Genomic DNA, 13,015 nt, shown 5'->3' on the forward strand with positions numbered 1-13,015 from the left:
GCTCCAGGACATCTGACTCCTTCTTTGGGCCTTTATAGATACTACATGCATACAAACAAACCACAGACACACACACACACACACACACACACACACACACACACACACAATTTTTTAATAACAAGAACATAGAAGGTGCTGCAACTGTAATACCTGAATTTTCTGCTCCATGGCTCTCCTCTGCTCCTCCCTCAGCTCCTTTTCTCGGTTCATCTTCTCAGTCAACTCTTTTGTTTACTCCTCATGCTTCTGCTTTATCTCTGTAATCGCCTGCTCATTCTTATTTCTCATTTCCTCCAGCAGTTTTGAGGTATTCTCTTTAGCTTCGGCTTTCACGCGCTCCACTGTGAAGGAAAAGAAAACAGAAGGTTAATTGCTGTTCCTCTAAGACTTCACTGTTCCTGCTGACTTCATTGTGACACCCAGGCCTGATGCCAGGCAGTAAGATGCAGCTTTGTTCTTTTAGTTCTAGTTTAGGGTCCCCGGATTACAGGTTTTTGAAACTTTTAATATATTTTGAGGACATATTTTCCTTTAACTTCTGTCTCACCTTCTGTTGTCTTTTCTTTTTCTGTCAGACTCTGGTCTATCTGTAGAATTGCAGCTTCTATATCCTCCTTTGACTTCAGGAATTTCCTCAGAGCTTCTTCAGCCTTTGAGTACAGGGAACATAAAATTAACAGTAAGAATGACTGTAAGCTTTTGTACCTTCCTTCCTACTGAACTTCCCTCCAGTGACATCAAATACAGAAGCAAACCCACAGTCTAGGCTGGATCTCAGTAAGGAATGTTTGTTATTGGAGGCCTCTGTTAGAAATTAAAGGTTATCTTTTTAGACTAAGGGTTCTAATTTTGGAGTTAATGGTGCTGTGGTCATAGATGTGTAAGTCTGATGAAGACAAAATCCCTCATGGAGAACAAAGACATCAGAGGGAATGAGGAGGAAGGAAGTGTGGGGCTGGGAGAGATGACGGGTGCAGAGACATGGCACCATAATATTTAAAGATAATGTGAAGCCCAAACTGATGAATTATAAGTTTTATTTAAGGGGTTGTCATTGAGTACTTTGAAACATAAAGAGTATAGCCAAAACAGTGGGTGGCAGTCACACTGGTGGCTAAGGTGGTCAGTTTGAGCTCAATTGTTTGTTAAGTGAGTGCACTGTCTCTGATGGGTGAGCAGGGAATATCCAATAGAACAACTTTCAGGTATGGGATACACAAACAGCATACGCCTGGAGTTCCGCAGTGATGCTTGGGGACACTGCACTCTGATTGTAAGCAATTTCCCAGGACATACATAAGCTTGGTTACCTGCACCCCCTTCCCAGTTTGCTCATAGAACTTTTTTTTCAATTCCTCTATCTTCTGGAGAAAAAGTCTGTAACCCATTGGTTTGTAATAAAGACCCTGTTTCACATCTTCATATAGTGGGCTGAAAATATCCTGAAGCAGAGCTGAACAGCGATCTGAGGACTTCTCTTGATTCTTCGTAATGAATTCCCGTTGCTTTCTTTCTAATTCCATCTTAGATAAAATACATATAAAGAAAAAAGTAATAAGAATAAGGAAGCCAGAGTTTAGACTTTTGGGGAGCATTCCTTAAAAGTAAAACAAACACAAAACACTAAACAATCCCAAAACAAAGCACAGAAAAGTATATGAACGCTGACTATAACTAGATAAATCTCTTCCTCTGACACCAGATTTTAAGGACATCATACTTGCTCCTTGACAGTGAAGTTTACAGCAGACATTTACACCTTTAGATGTTAAACTAGTTTTTCAGACTGGGCTAAAGATGACACAAGGAGTAAACATTGGTCAATATTAATTTGTTATTGGTTTGAATATCACATTAGTCTGCTGACAAGGGTGTGCAATGTGATCAGGTCCACTAGTTCTCTGTTATTTATTCATCAAAAGGGGATATCAGGCAGGTGGAGAAGACCAGACTGAAGCTAAGAATACCTGAAGCCTGCTTCCTTTGCCCAGCACTGGCCTATAGTGGATCTAATAAAGTGTGTTGAGGCATTGAAAAAAAAAAGGGGGGATATCACTAGCTTATTCACAACAGGAAAAAATTTCAAATTTTTTCAATTTTTTTGAGTGTATTGCAGTCAATTTTTATTTATTGTGATCATTAGTAGATATCTGTTACTACTTAGAAATCTAGTCCCAGTTGCCTAAACACAAACACCCATTTGACTTTTCAAAATGTAACCTCAGGAAACTTGAGAAAAAAAATACCTCTAATTTTGTTCGGAACACTTGCTTAACATCTTTATAGGAATTTTCCATGAAGATCTTGATGGCCTCTCTCTCACAGGTCCTGTGCAGGTCCAGCAGCTCCTGGAGCGTCTCTGTGGGCAGCTGCACCCTCTGGCTCATCTGCTGGTCATAGTGGTCAATGGCCTTTTGCAGTGCAGCTGAGTTCTCTGTTTCTGCCAAAACCAGGACAGCATTCTCCACGCAGGGGAGAGACCCATTGATGATGGAGTTCACATATATTGTCACCAAACTGCTCAGTCCTACAATCAGGAAGCAGGTAACAGTATTTGCTATAGATGGATGGAGACAAGTCTATTCTGTGAAAGTCTAGATATGTCAGTCATTGATGCCATAAAGCATCAGTGTCCTTAGCATCATTTAGAAAAATGACAAATGGAAGCATCCCAGCCTCTGTCTCACACTGTTGAAATTAGACATTCCTCTTAGCAAGATCCTCTCATGAGGTGTCTGCAACCCCAAATGCTAAGAATGCTGGATGGAGATCACATGGGCCTGTGTCTATGGAATGTTTGCATCCATTTCAACATAAGTACCATGAGAACAGGCTCCATGCCTCCATCATGGCTGTCTGTGTCACCAACGCTGTCCATAGTAAGTATTTCATTCCCATTTGGGAACAAAACATGGTCACAAACTCTCTGTCAGGTTGATAAGAATAAATAACACCACCAAGAGAGCATTCTGTGTGCGGTAACTTGACAATGACCAGCTCCATGTGCACTTCATTAACCTTCCTTTAAAATTTAAGAGCCATACTTGTTTAGTGACTATCTTATTGGTCTAATTAGGTACAGTGTGCCCAGGTAAGTTGAAAGGTTTTTCAACTTTCTTTTATCTTTTTTTAACAAGAAAATCTGATAGACAAATTGATTATAAATGATGGTATCACCTACAGTTTAGCATTACATTGGTGATAGATTAATGCTTCTTCACAGCTGAAGTAGGTCATTGCTGTCTCCTAATACTATGTCCTATACAGTGAGAAGACAGACTGTGAAAGGACTCACGTGGTCCATTGACCTTGAGGCCTCCTGAAATCATTTTCACCTTGGAAGACCTGAACACATAGGAACAGAACTCTGCCACTTGTTCCACGAAGTCAGAGTCCAGGTCTTGATCCTGCATCGATTCCAGCTGCCCAAGCTTCTTCCCTGGTGCTGGGCGCTCAAATACAAAGCATTTCCTCCTTGGGAAGAATTTATGGATACAGATCCGAGGCAGATTGAATTCTTTTTCTTTTTGGCCAGTACCTAGATGGATTGAAAACAGGATTTTCAGCCAGGATATGTGAGCTGGGTATATGTTTTAAATTTCATCATATGAACATTTGAAATGCTGAAACCCTCAAAACTTAGGCAAGAGGATTGTAAGTTGAGGCCAGACTGGATCATATAGTGAGATCCTTAGAACACAAAACAAGAAGACAGAATGGGAACATGTTGGGGTTGGGTGGTATTTTCTGCTTTAAGAATTTTCCCTTTTTTGTAAAAGGCATTATCAATGCTGTGTTAGTCTTATCAGGATAGGTGGTTTGTAAAGATTCAACCCACTTACAGTAGGTGGACTATTCACACAGACCACAAGCAAACCTATGAGTACAGCATCATTTGATTTCCATAGTCTACTGGCAACCTGTAATGTCTGGGGTCCACACTGACAACCCATCATGTCTGGGGGTCACACTATTCCAACAGTTGTATGATGTAACACTTCATTCTAGTTTTTCTCAAATATAGCTTCATTCTGAAGCAGAATAGTCAAATTAATCTCTGTAAAGAAAACTGTGAAAGACAAATAAGAGAAAATGCTTAATTCAATTTGCCAAATCATACATTAAACACTAATTTCTACGTGTAGTCAGCTAGAAGGAATAAGTACTCTAGGTATGAGAAAATTGTAGATGGAAGCTGAACTCTTAGTTTTTTCTTTTCTTTTCTTTTCTTTTCTTTTCTTTTCTTTTCTTTTCTTTTCTTTTCTTTTCTTTCTTTTCTTTCCTTTCCTTTCCTTTTCTTTCTCTTCTCTTCTCTTTTCTTCTCTTCTCTTCTTTTCTTTCTTTTTTATCCTCATTTACCAGTTGTAAGTTTCTTACCTTGGAGAGGCCTCAGGGAATTCTCTAGGTATTCGTCTGCTGAGAGAGCTTGTCCATTTATTTTCAGCTCAAGAGAGAAGTCTCTCAGAGTCCACACAAAATCTGGAAAGAGGCTCACATATTCATCTGAGTCATCCAAATCATGAGGGTCTGGGGAGCATCTTGTTCTGATTCTGTTTGTCAGCTCTGTCACATAGCTGATCAACTAATTAAGCAAAGCCACTGAAACAACTGCAGAACCAACCAAAGCTCCAGATTCCCCATGCCCCAATAATTCCATATCTTCCCAAACCTGGATAAAAGCTTCATTTACCTCATCTCTCTAACTTTATTATGAATACTTACTGCTACATATATATGTTACTATCATTTTATATTGAATTAAGAAAAATCTAGATCATGAAGGTAGTTCTGAACCTCAGAAAGGATACTGCAGCTGGTCCATAGCCTGCTGGTTAATGGCTCCCATGCTGTTATAGACAAAGGTACTGCTTAGTAGTATAGCCAGTGCAAAGATCCAGCAGTCATTCTGGTTGTCACCCTGGAAGTCACCACACATATAGGTTGAGAGTATGTCTTGTTCTTATGTCATGTTCCAAATCAGCAGTAGTAAAGGATGCACACTTCATGGGAGGGCATATTAGTCTTAAAAATTGTAACCTTGCAACCTATGCAAGGCACAAAACCAAACAACAGAAACAACAATAAACCTGCAGAGGCTGTCCAGAGCACTTGCAGGGGTTATATTCTCTTAGGTTGTGGATTCATTTGTGATGATTCACATGAGGGCTGGTTATCATTTTTTGTGTGTATTTTAATACTGCAGATTACCATTTTGCTGTTATACAATCCAGTCTTGTGACAACTTTTCTCTTTTTTGTTGGCTAAATATGATCATATGTCATGTAAGTATGAATAAATAGGAGGTAATGATGATGTTATAATTCTTATTGAAAAACTACAAGGCTTACAGCCTGAGTTCAATTCCCAGAACCCACATAGTGGAAAAGAGAACCAATCTACATGTAACCTCCACATGTACACTGTTGCTCATGCAACATGACACTTGTGATGAACTCACCCACACACTTACATGTGCATATCCATGCACACGCAGGTGTGTGCACATATATATATATATATACACATATACAGAAAAATAATAATAACAGATTTAAAAACATCATAGACAACAGCATAGAGTATTCAGAGACTAAGGCCGGATTACAAATTGAACCCCATTCTTACTTTCTCCACGTCTCCCAGGCCTTCCGTGTCAAGCAGAACTAGGGTATGGTCAGGTTTCTGTGGATGAGGCACACACCACATCCAGATGCCCTTGGTTTGAGACTGCACAGTGGAGCCCAGGGAGAAGCCTGCAAAGCAGAGAGGAATTAGACACTATCAGGGCTTCCAGAAAATGGTAATAAAGTTAGCATAATGGAAGTGGAAAGTGGTTAAGTGTGCTTGCTGGTCTTGGAGAAGAACACAGTTCAGTTCTCAGCATCTACAGAGCAGCTGACAGCTGTAGAATTCAAGTTTCAGGGAGCCTAATGCTACTGTCTAACAGCATTGAGTACCAGGCATATTTTTAGTATAAGACAGAATATTTACACATGTAAATTTAAAACAAACAAATCTTTCTTGAAAAAAAAATCAACACAAGAAAGTTAGGAAAATTAGCTGAAACTAAAACTAGTACTGATTTCACACTCACAGATATAACATATACTCATTTTCTGATATGTAGAATACAAAAGCCACAAGGCCTCCAGGCTTGCACTACTGTTCCAAAATGAATGCACAGCAAGGTCAGTCTTTCACAAGGAGCCCCTGAACTTGATGTGTGTGAGGCTGTGATGGTAAAGCAGATGTAAGTATGGATACTCTAGGTTGTTAGAGATGCTAGGACAGAGGGATGCCCACTGAGGAAAACTGGAATCAGTGAGTGCACCTGAGTCTAGAGAGATCTTTGTCCCTTTAAAGAGCAGGATTCTAGAGGCAGGGTCTGCAAGATGAGAGTATATAGAGAAGACCACCACATATCCTGTACACTATACATTGGGCTACAGTTCTTGGGGTTTTCCCTGCTGGGGTTCAGTCTTGTCATGGAGTGTTCTTCCCTTCCCATCCTCCTGAACACTGGAAATGGGAATGTTTATTCTGTGATGTCGCATATCACATGTTTTTTTGAGTCTGAGAAAAGACTTTGGGCTTTTTTTTTTACACTAATATAACTATAAAACTATAGGGACTTTTGAAGATGGAGCCATTGTATTTATGGTCCTGGATTAGAATACTATGGATTGCATATAAAATATTCACCACAGGACCATGTATTTGAACCTTGGTCCCCAGTTAGTGCCACTGTTTTGGGTGAGATGGATGTATTAGGAGGCAGGATTTGCCTGGTAGTGGGAAGGCCTTGGAATGTTAATACTAGGCTTGGTTGTGGCCCTGTGCTGTCTGCTTTCTGGTCCGCCATGATAAAAATATCCACACATTCCTACCAGTACACATTGAGCCACAAAGCCCTTTCTCCCCTGCTGTGGTGGACTGTTATCTCCAGAACTGTGAGCAGAGTAAACCCTTCTTCCTTACATTGCTTCTGTCAGGCATTTGATCAGTGGTGAGACTAACACTACCTGAAAGCCGAGGCTCAGAGAGGTGTCTATAGCCATCTTCATGTCAGCATCGTTCAGAGTACTCAATGGTTGTGTCCACAGGTGAATGGATAAGACAATGTTAAGGATACCTGACCACTGGGCCCTGAAAAGGGAAGACTGTTTTGCTGTCCTGTTCCCACAGTGACAAGGCTTGGAGGTTTCATGCTAAGTGAGAGAACACATAATGAAAATACCCATATTTTGTGTGAGTCCACATATGTGACACTGCTAGGACAGAGCCATAGACACAGCATGGGGAATAACTAATGGATGGGATGGACAACGGGCTAGTACTAGAGATGGATTGGGAGATACACGGTGTATTAGCTTATTTAATGCCACAGATCTGGATACTTAAATTATAAGGATGACTCTTACATAATTTATGATAATAGAAAAGTTAACATGTCCTATGGATATACTTTTAAGCATTAAAAACCCATTGTTCCTACATGAATATTTTATCAATGCCTTTAAGCTAATTAACATGTAAATTAAATTATCCTTATTATTCCCATTCTGCATCCAGAGAAGCAACTCTTTTTGGTTTTAGAAGGGAAACTAGGAGCCAGATGTGATGATGCAGACATAAGCAGCACTGAGGGAGCTGAGACAGGAGGATCAGGGGCTTGGGCTCAGCCTGATTACATACTGAGCTAGATAACTGCTTGGTCTATGTAGCATGTCCTTGCCTCAAAAATGACAGCAAACAGAAAGAGCAGCCCTGGCAACAACACAAAGGATCACAAGGGACAGCAGTGAGTGGAAGATTAAATTCTTCACACTCTCATTCAGGAAGCAGACAACATGTGCGTGCCTGGAGTACAGCACAGCTTTGTTGGTGACACTCACCTGTGTTCTTCCCTGCCAGCTTGTTCATCAGGTAGGATTTGCCTGTGCGGTAGAGGCCCACAATGGCCACCACCACCACTGGCTGCTGGATAGCAGACAGGATGCTCAGGGCTTCCTGGTTGGCTCTCAGTTGCCCTTCCACATTCTCAATGAGGCAGACAGGGCCTGGCATGTTGTTCTTTGAGGCCATGGCGAGGGTCTGTCCCCTGTGTATAGATGGAGAGATAAGATGTACTAGAAATGATCCTTTTCACTCAGAAGGTAGAGTTATGAAACTCTGAATCAATAGCACATTGTTGTTTACATCAGAGACATAGCTGAGAGAGAACATTATTGTTTTATAATCTTATAAAATATATGTCAATATTTTTCTTTATAATGTAACAGTGACATTTTATTTCTCTCATGATGGAAATATTCCCTAAGATATTCAGCATTGGTTACTTTTTATATTGAAGATTTTATGATAGATAGTAAATTTGAGAACAAAGTACATCTTAGAGAGATTAATTTATGATTCAGCTTCATATAATCAGTTGCATATTCATTTATTAAAATTAAAATGAATAAAGAGATTCAGGAACTAATGTTTGACATAAACTTTTGTGACAATTTCTAGAGATTTAAAATATATTCATTCTACCTTCCTAAGTTGTTATTCTTATGTCATGGGCACAAGTATAATTTTTCTTGCCATTCCAGATAAAATACCAACATGAAACTACATAAAGTAATTTTTGCACAATTTATGACTATATGTGCCAGTGACACTTCCAGGGACACGGTGTCATAAGAGCAGCTCCTTGGAGCTTCAGCAGCTAATCAACAGAGTTCAAATCCCGAGAGCATCTTCATTCCCCAATAAAAACACTTAAAAAACACTTTAATAAAAACACTTGAAGTAAGCAACTATGATGTAAACAGCAAGAGATCAGGGCTCTGGTGCAGACTGCTGGAAAGGATGATTGATATTATTTCCTTCTCTGCCACATTGACCCCAGTAGAACCTGTGTGACAAGTTCCACAGACTGAGGCATTAGAATTCAAAAGAAGGAGATCTCCTGGAACCAGTTGTGGAACTCTGCCAGAGAAACCATATTCATATTGAGCCTGTAGTTCTCATGGCAATTTTTCTATTTTGTTCTCTTTCATTCCTTTTCTTACCTACAGGTTCCTGGTAGCCCAGACCATAATCTTAAGCAAGAATAATGGGTACAAAACCACCCCTTGAGACGGGTCACTAACATGACCTTATCTCCAGGGAAACCAACGCTTTACTTTTCAAATCATTTACAAAATTATGATAGATAAAAACTTTCCCAACAATAAAATTTCATATGGCTACATATATGTCATCAGAGGTGGGTTTTAGTATATGGTAAAGAAAGCCTTAATTAGAAAGAATTAAAATAGCTTAAATTTATGCGTTGAAAATTAAGTAAAAAAATCAGGCATTAGATGTTAAGTAATAATTAACCATAGGGACTGGAAAGCTCAGCAGTTAAGAGCACTGACCATAAAGATTTATTAACCTGTTCTTGGGAATATGCCACTATTGGACAACCGCCCAATTGAACATATTCTTTTAGAATTGTTAGATTTTGATGATGGCGTTACCTGTTCTGTTTGTGATTCACTGAATATGTAGTTTCAGAGTAACAATGCTTAGATGATTTTTGTATTTTACTGTACCAAATGATTCTTGTTTGTTTTACTGGACATGGTTTCTAAGAGTTGTGTCATATTTGGTTTAATGTATAAAATCCCCTGCTTGAGAGCTGCAAAATATACTCAGATTCAAACTGCCTCTGTATTTATTTCTGTTTGTCACTGCCGAATCCTTACCCACCTGGACTTTGAGGACCCTCATCCCAGGGACCCCTATACCCAGCTGGGGTGGTCCACGGCACTTCTCTTCTCCCTTTGGTGTTCTGTTTTGTTTTCCCTTTGATAGAGAAGACAGAGGAGAAACGCAGAGAGGAGGAAGAGAGACACTAGGAGTGTGAGGGATAGGAGATGACCAGGAAGAACAAACTCATTAAACAAGACTATGGTGAGTAAGAATGGAGCCTGAACCCAGATTCTGCTTTCTAGAAGGCAGGAACAATTGCCTGAGAACCTGGAGTTGGGGGCCTAGATAAGCGGACTTTGTCATTAGTTTTGTCTGCAGGGGATTTTATAGAGAAAGTCTGTCACTACAGTGTTTGAGTCCTGCAGGGTAAAGTCAAGTAGTAAGTGGGCAGAAGGAAGGAGCCAATCTTGTGACTGAAGGAGGAAATTCACTTGGCAGCCAGGCTCAGATGTGTGGTGGTAACTACCCTGTTCTTCCTTCTTCACTCTGGGATTCAGCTGTGAACTGAGGCTCCCAGAAAAATAGCCACAACTGTGTCAATGAACCTACAAGGGAAGTGATCAGAATTTGTGTGTTTGTGGAGAGCTGCAATGTTGCAAAATCTGGTGTCAAGTTTTTCTGGCTGTCCTTAGCTGGCTTCATATCTATTTCTTCTATCAGAAGGCCTGTAGCAAATTCCCACATGTTACCTACCCCACGTACTGCCCCATGATGCCACCTATGTCTTTTGAAAGTACCTTGATCCCTGACTTTTTCTTTCTTTCTGTTGCTACAGAAATGTCAAGAAACCTGTCTAGTTGGGACATGGTAAGCTGAGTTCCTGGGCCATCGGTCACTCATTCTCAGCTCTACAGCAGACCTTAGCTATTATTTCCTGTTTGTTTCCAGATCAACACAGTGTTTCTTTGCGTTGTCCTTCACAGAGGCAGGGCTGTTAACCCTGCATCTCATTCTGTTTGCCCTCAAGGACAGCCCCCTCAGGAGGAGCAGGGCTGAGTCAGTTCAGCTCCATCCCTGACCATAGTCATTTAACTGTGCCCATCAGCAGAGACAGTGTGATCACAGAGAAAGACCATCCCAGCACATTTCTCATCCCTGGTTAAGACATACATCTCCTGTTCACTAAGTCAAAGCAAGTGCAACAGTGATCTTTGGCTGCCTTGTCACCACCACCCAGGGGCCCATCAGGGGCTGTGTTCTAACCTGTGCCAGGTAGCCATTTTTTCTAGTCACTGCAGCAGTTCTAAAAAGAATGAATTAACCTTCAAGGATATCATCTCATTCCCATCCAGGCTTCTGGCCCCATGTTTCCAGGATTGATTTCACCAGTACCAGCAAAACTCGGGGCCCCTTCCTCATGCTCTTGCTGCTCAGTGACCATGGACGTGATCAGCAACATGCCTTATATTTCCTCCTGCAATCCCGTGAGACTTTTAGATTTCCATAAGAGAGAAAATATTGAAAAGCACTGCAATTTCCACACAATGTGAAGCACACTTCTTATACTTAGCATTCAGGGTTCAGAGGCAAACAGTTCTGAGGTTTAAGGCCAATTTGTCTACAGGATAAGTTCCAAGACAGTCAGGGTTACCAGAAAATCATTGTATTGACAAAGTATAAATGGAAACAAAGAAAGGAAGGAAGGAAGGAAGGAAGGAAGGAAGGAAGGAAGGAAGGAAAGCATGTAAACATTTGAAGTGTGTGGAAAGACTGAGAAATTGAAAAGACTTTGAGCATGAAGGTGAATCAACAATGGAGCAAAGACTTCAGATAGCTATGACAGTGGCATGTTTTGTCAGAATTTCCCAAGCACAGCCTTCCATATGTATTGCAAAGAGATTAAAACCCATTTGGTGTTTAAAAACATATCTATGTCATATAGAATAGATATACAATTTTTCAGGTTTGGAGCTGTTTAAAAAAGCATAGATCTGGAAAATAGGTATGATCTTCTTAAAGTCTGCTTTCTGAAAATAACGTTAACAGGCCTCCAGAACTTAGCACAACTGACTCCATAATGGAATTGCCATTCAGGCCAAAATACATCAGGGAGACAGGATCACTAGCCAAATTGAAAAAAAAAAAAAAGACCTAATACATCCAAGTTCAAAGCTCTGTGAAAGCTACTAAATGTGCTACACTTCCTTTCTGGCTTCTATATTTCTGTTTCTGCCTTAGTGCTCTTGTTAAGTGAAGTATGATAAACCAGAACATGAATTTTGTGTTTACAAGTTCACTCTGAGACAGGCTTAAACTACACTGGGATCCTGAACATCAAGTGTACTCTGCTAATAAAGACTTCCTATTGCCTTAAACCCATGTCTAAGCTGTCTTCTCTGATGGGTACCAAACAGCATTTCAACATGTCACATTTTTGCCCTGTTTGTCAGTCAGTTCTGTTACCCTGTATACCTGTTTCCCTGAATTGACCAATGGCTGTCTTTTGTGTGAGACTTCAGGGACTAAGACCTATAGACCCACCTGATGGGGACCATAATCTCTTTGGCTCTTCCACAATACCCAGAGAAACAAAAAAGCAAAACACCCAGAGCCCCACTCTGATTATTCTAATTTTTATTACTGATTCTACTGATTCCCTGATTCTACTTGTCCCTTGTAGAGAGCCTTATTAAGGTGCCATGCCACCTGGCAAGAATTTGACATTGACTAATGTGAATTCCCTCTCCCAGCCTTTCAGCAGGAACTCCTGTGTTAGCCATAAACCCCTCCACCTAGGGGAAATGCTCAGACCAAGGTGAAGCCTATTGTTCTTCAAGGAGCTGCAGTTTCCTGAGAAACACTAGCCACCTGGGGAACAACTGAACCTGTTCTTTCTGCTGAGAAGCTTCCAGCCTTTCAGGGAAGGGTGTTCCCCTGTCTATATATTTGGAGTGCATCATTAAACTTTGAGACCTTGAACAGCAATGTTTTCTTGGTCTTCATCTCTTTTTGCCGGCTTCCAATACATCCCCAGCTTCCCTTCCAGGTAACCCATTTGATGTAACTGCAGGCACTTACTTTCCCCTGTGAAGTCAGAGAGGAGGTAAGCCTCCTACCCAGGGCACCCTGCCACAAAATTGGAATGCACACCAGGAGGTAAAAATAGTCCCCAGGATCCCTGCCTACTCTAAGCAACCCCAGGTTAAAAAGGGAGGGAGGGGACTCACACCTTCCTCTTTCATAACTTTTGTGTTTGTTTGTTTTTCAACCAATGATATTCCTATTTGGAAAATTAAAAATTCACTGCTCACTGGGGGACAAAGGA

At 40.6% G+C, this 13,015-nt stretch overlaps 1 protein-coding gene across 1 annotated transcript; it reads right to left on the reverse strand.

Moving 5' to 3' along the window:
* Positions 1 to 234: 234 nt before the first annotated feature.
* Positions 235 to 8,088, reverse strand: LOC127682066 (guanylate-binding protein 1-like). Its single transcript, XM_052178484.1, has 9 exons — positions 7,899 to 8,088; positions 5,629 to 5,756; positions 4,812 to 4,921; positions 4,381 to 4,577; positions 3,299 to 3,541; positions 2,250 to 2,530; positions 1,314 to 1,526; positions 551 to 653; positions 235 to 344 (listed from the first exon to the last, which is right to left on the reverse strand). Exons 1-9 carry the CDS (start codon positions 8,086 to 8,088, stop codon positions 235 to 237), a joined length of 1,575 nt encoding a protein of 524 aa, XP_052034444.1.
* Positions 8,089 to 13,015: the final 4,927 nt, after the last annotated feature.

This window comes from Apodemus sylvaticus, chromosome 4 (genome assembly GCF_947179515.1).
Source record: "Apodemus sylvaticus chromosome 4, mApoSyl1.1, whole genome shotgun sequence".
Classification (NCBI taxonomy): Eukaryota; Metazoa; Chordata; class Mammalia; order Rodentia; family Muridae; genus Apodemus; species Apodemus sylvaticus.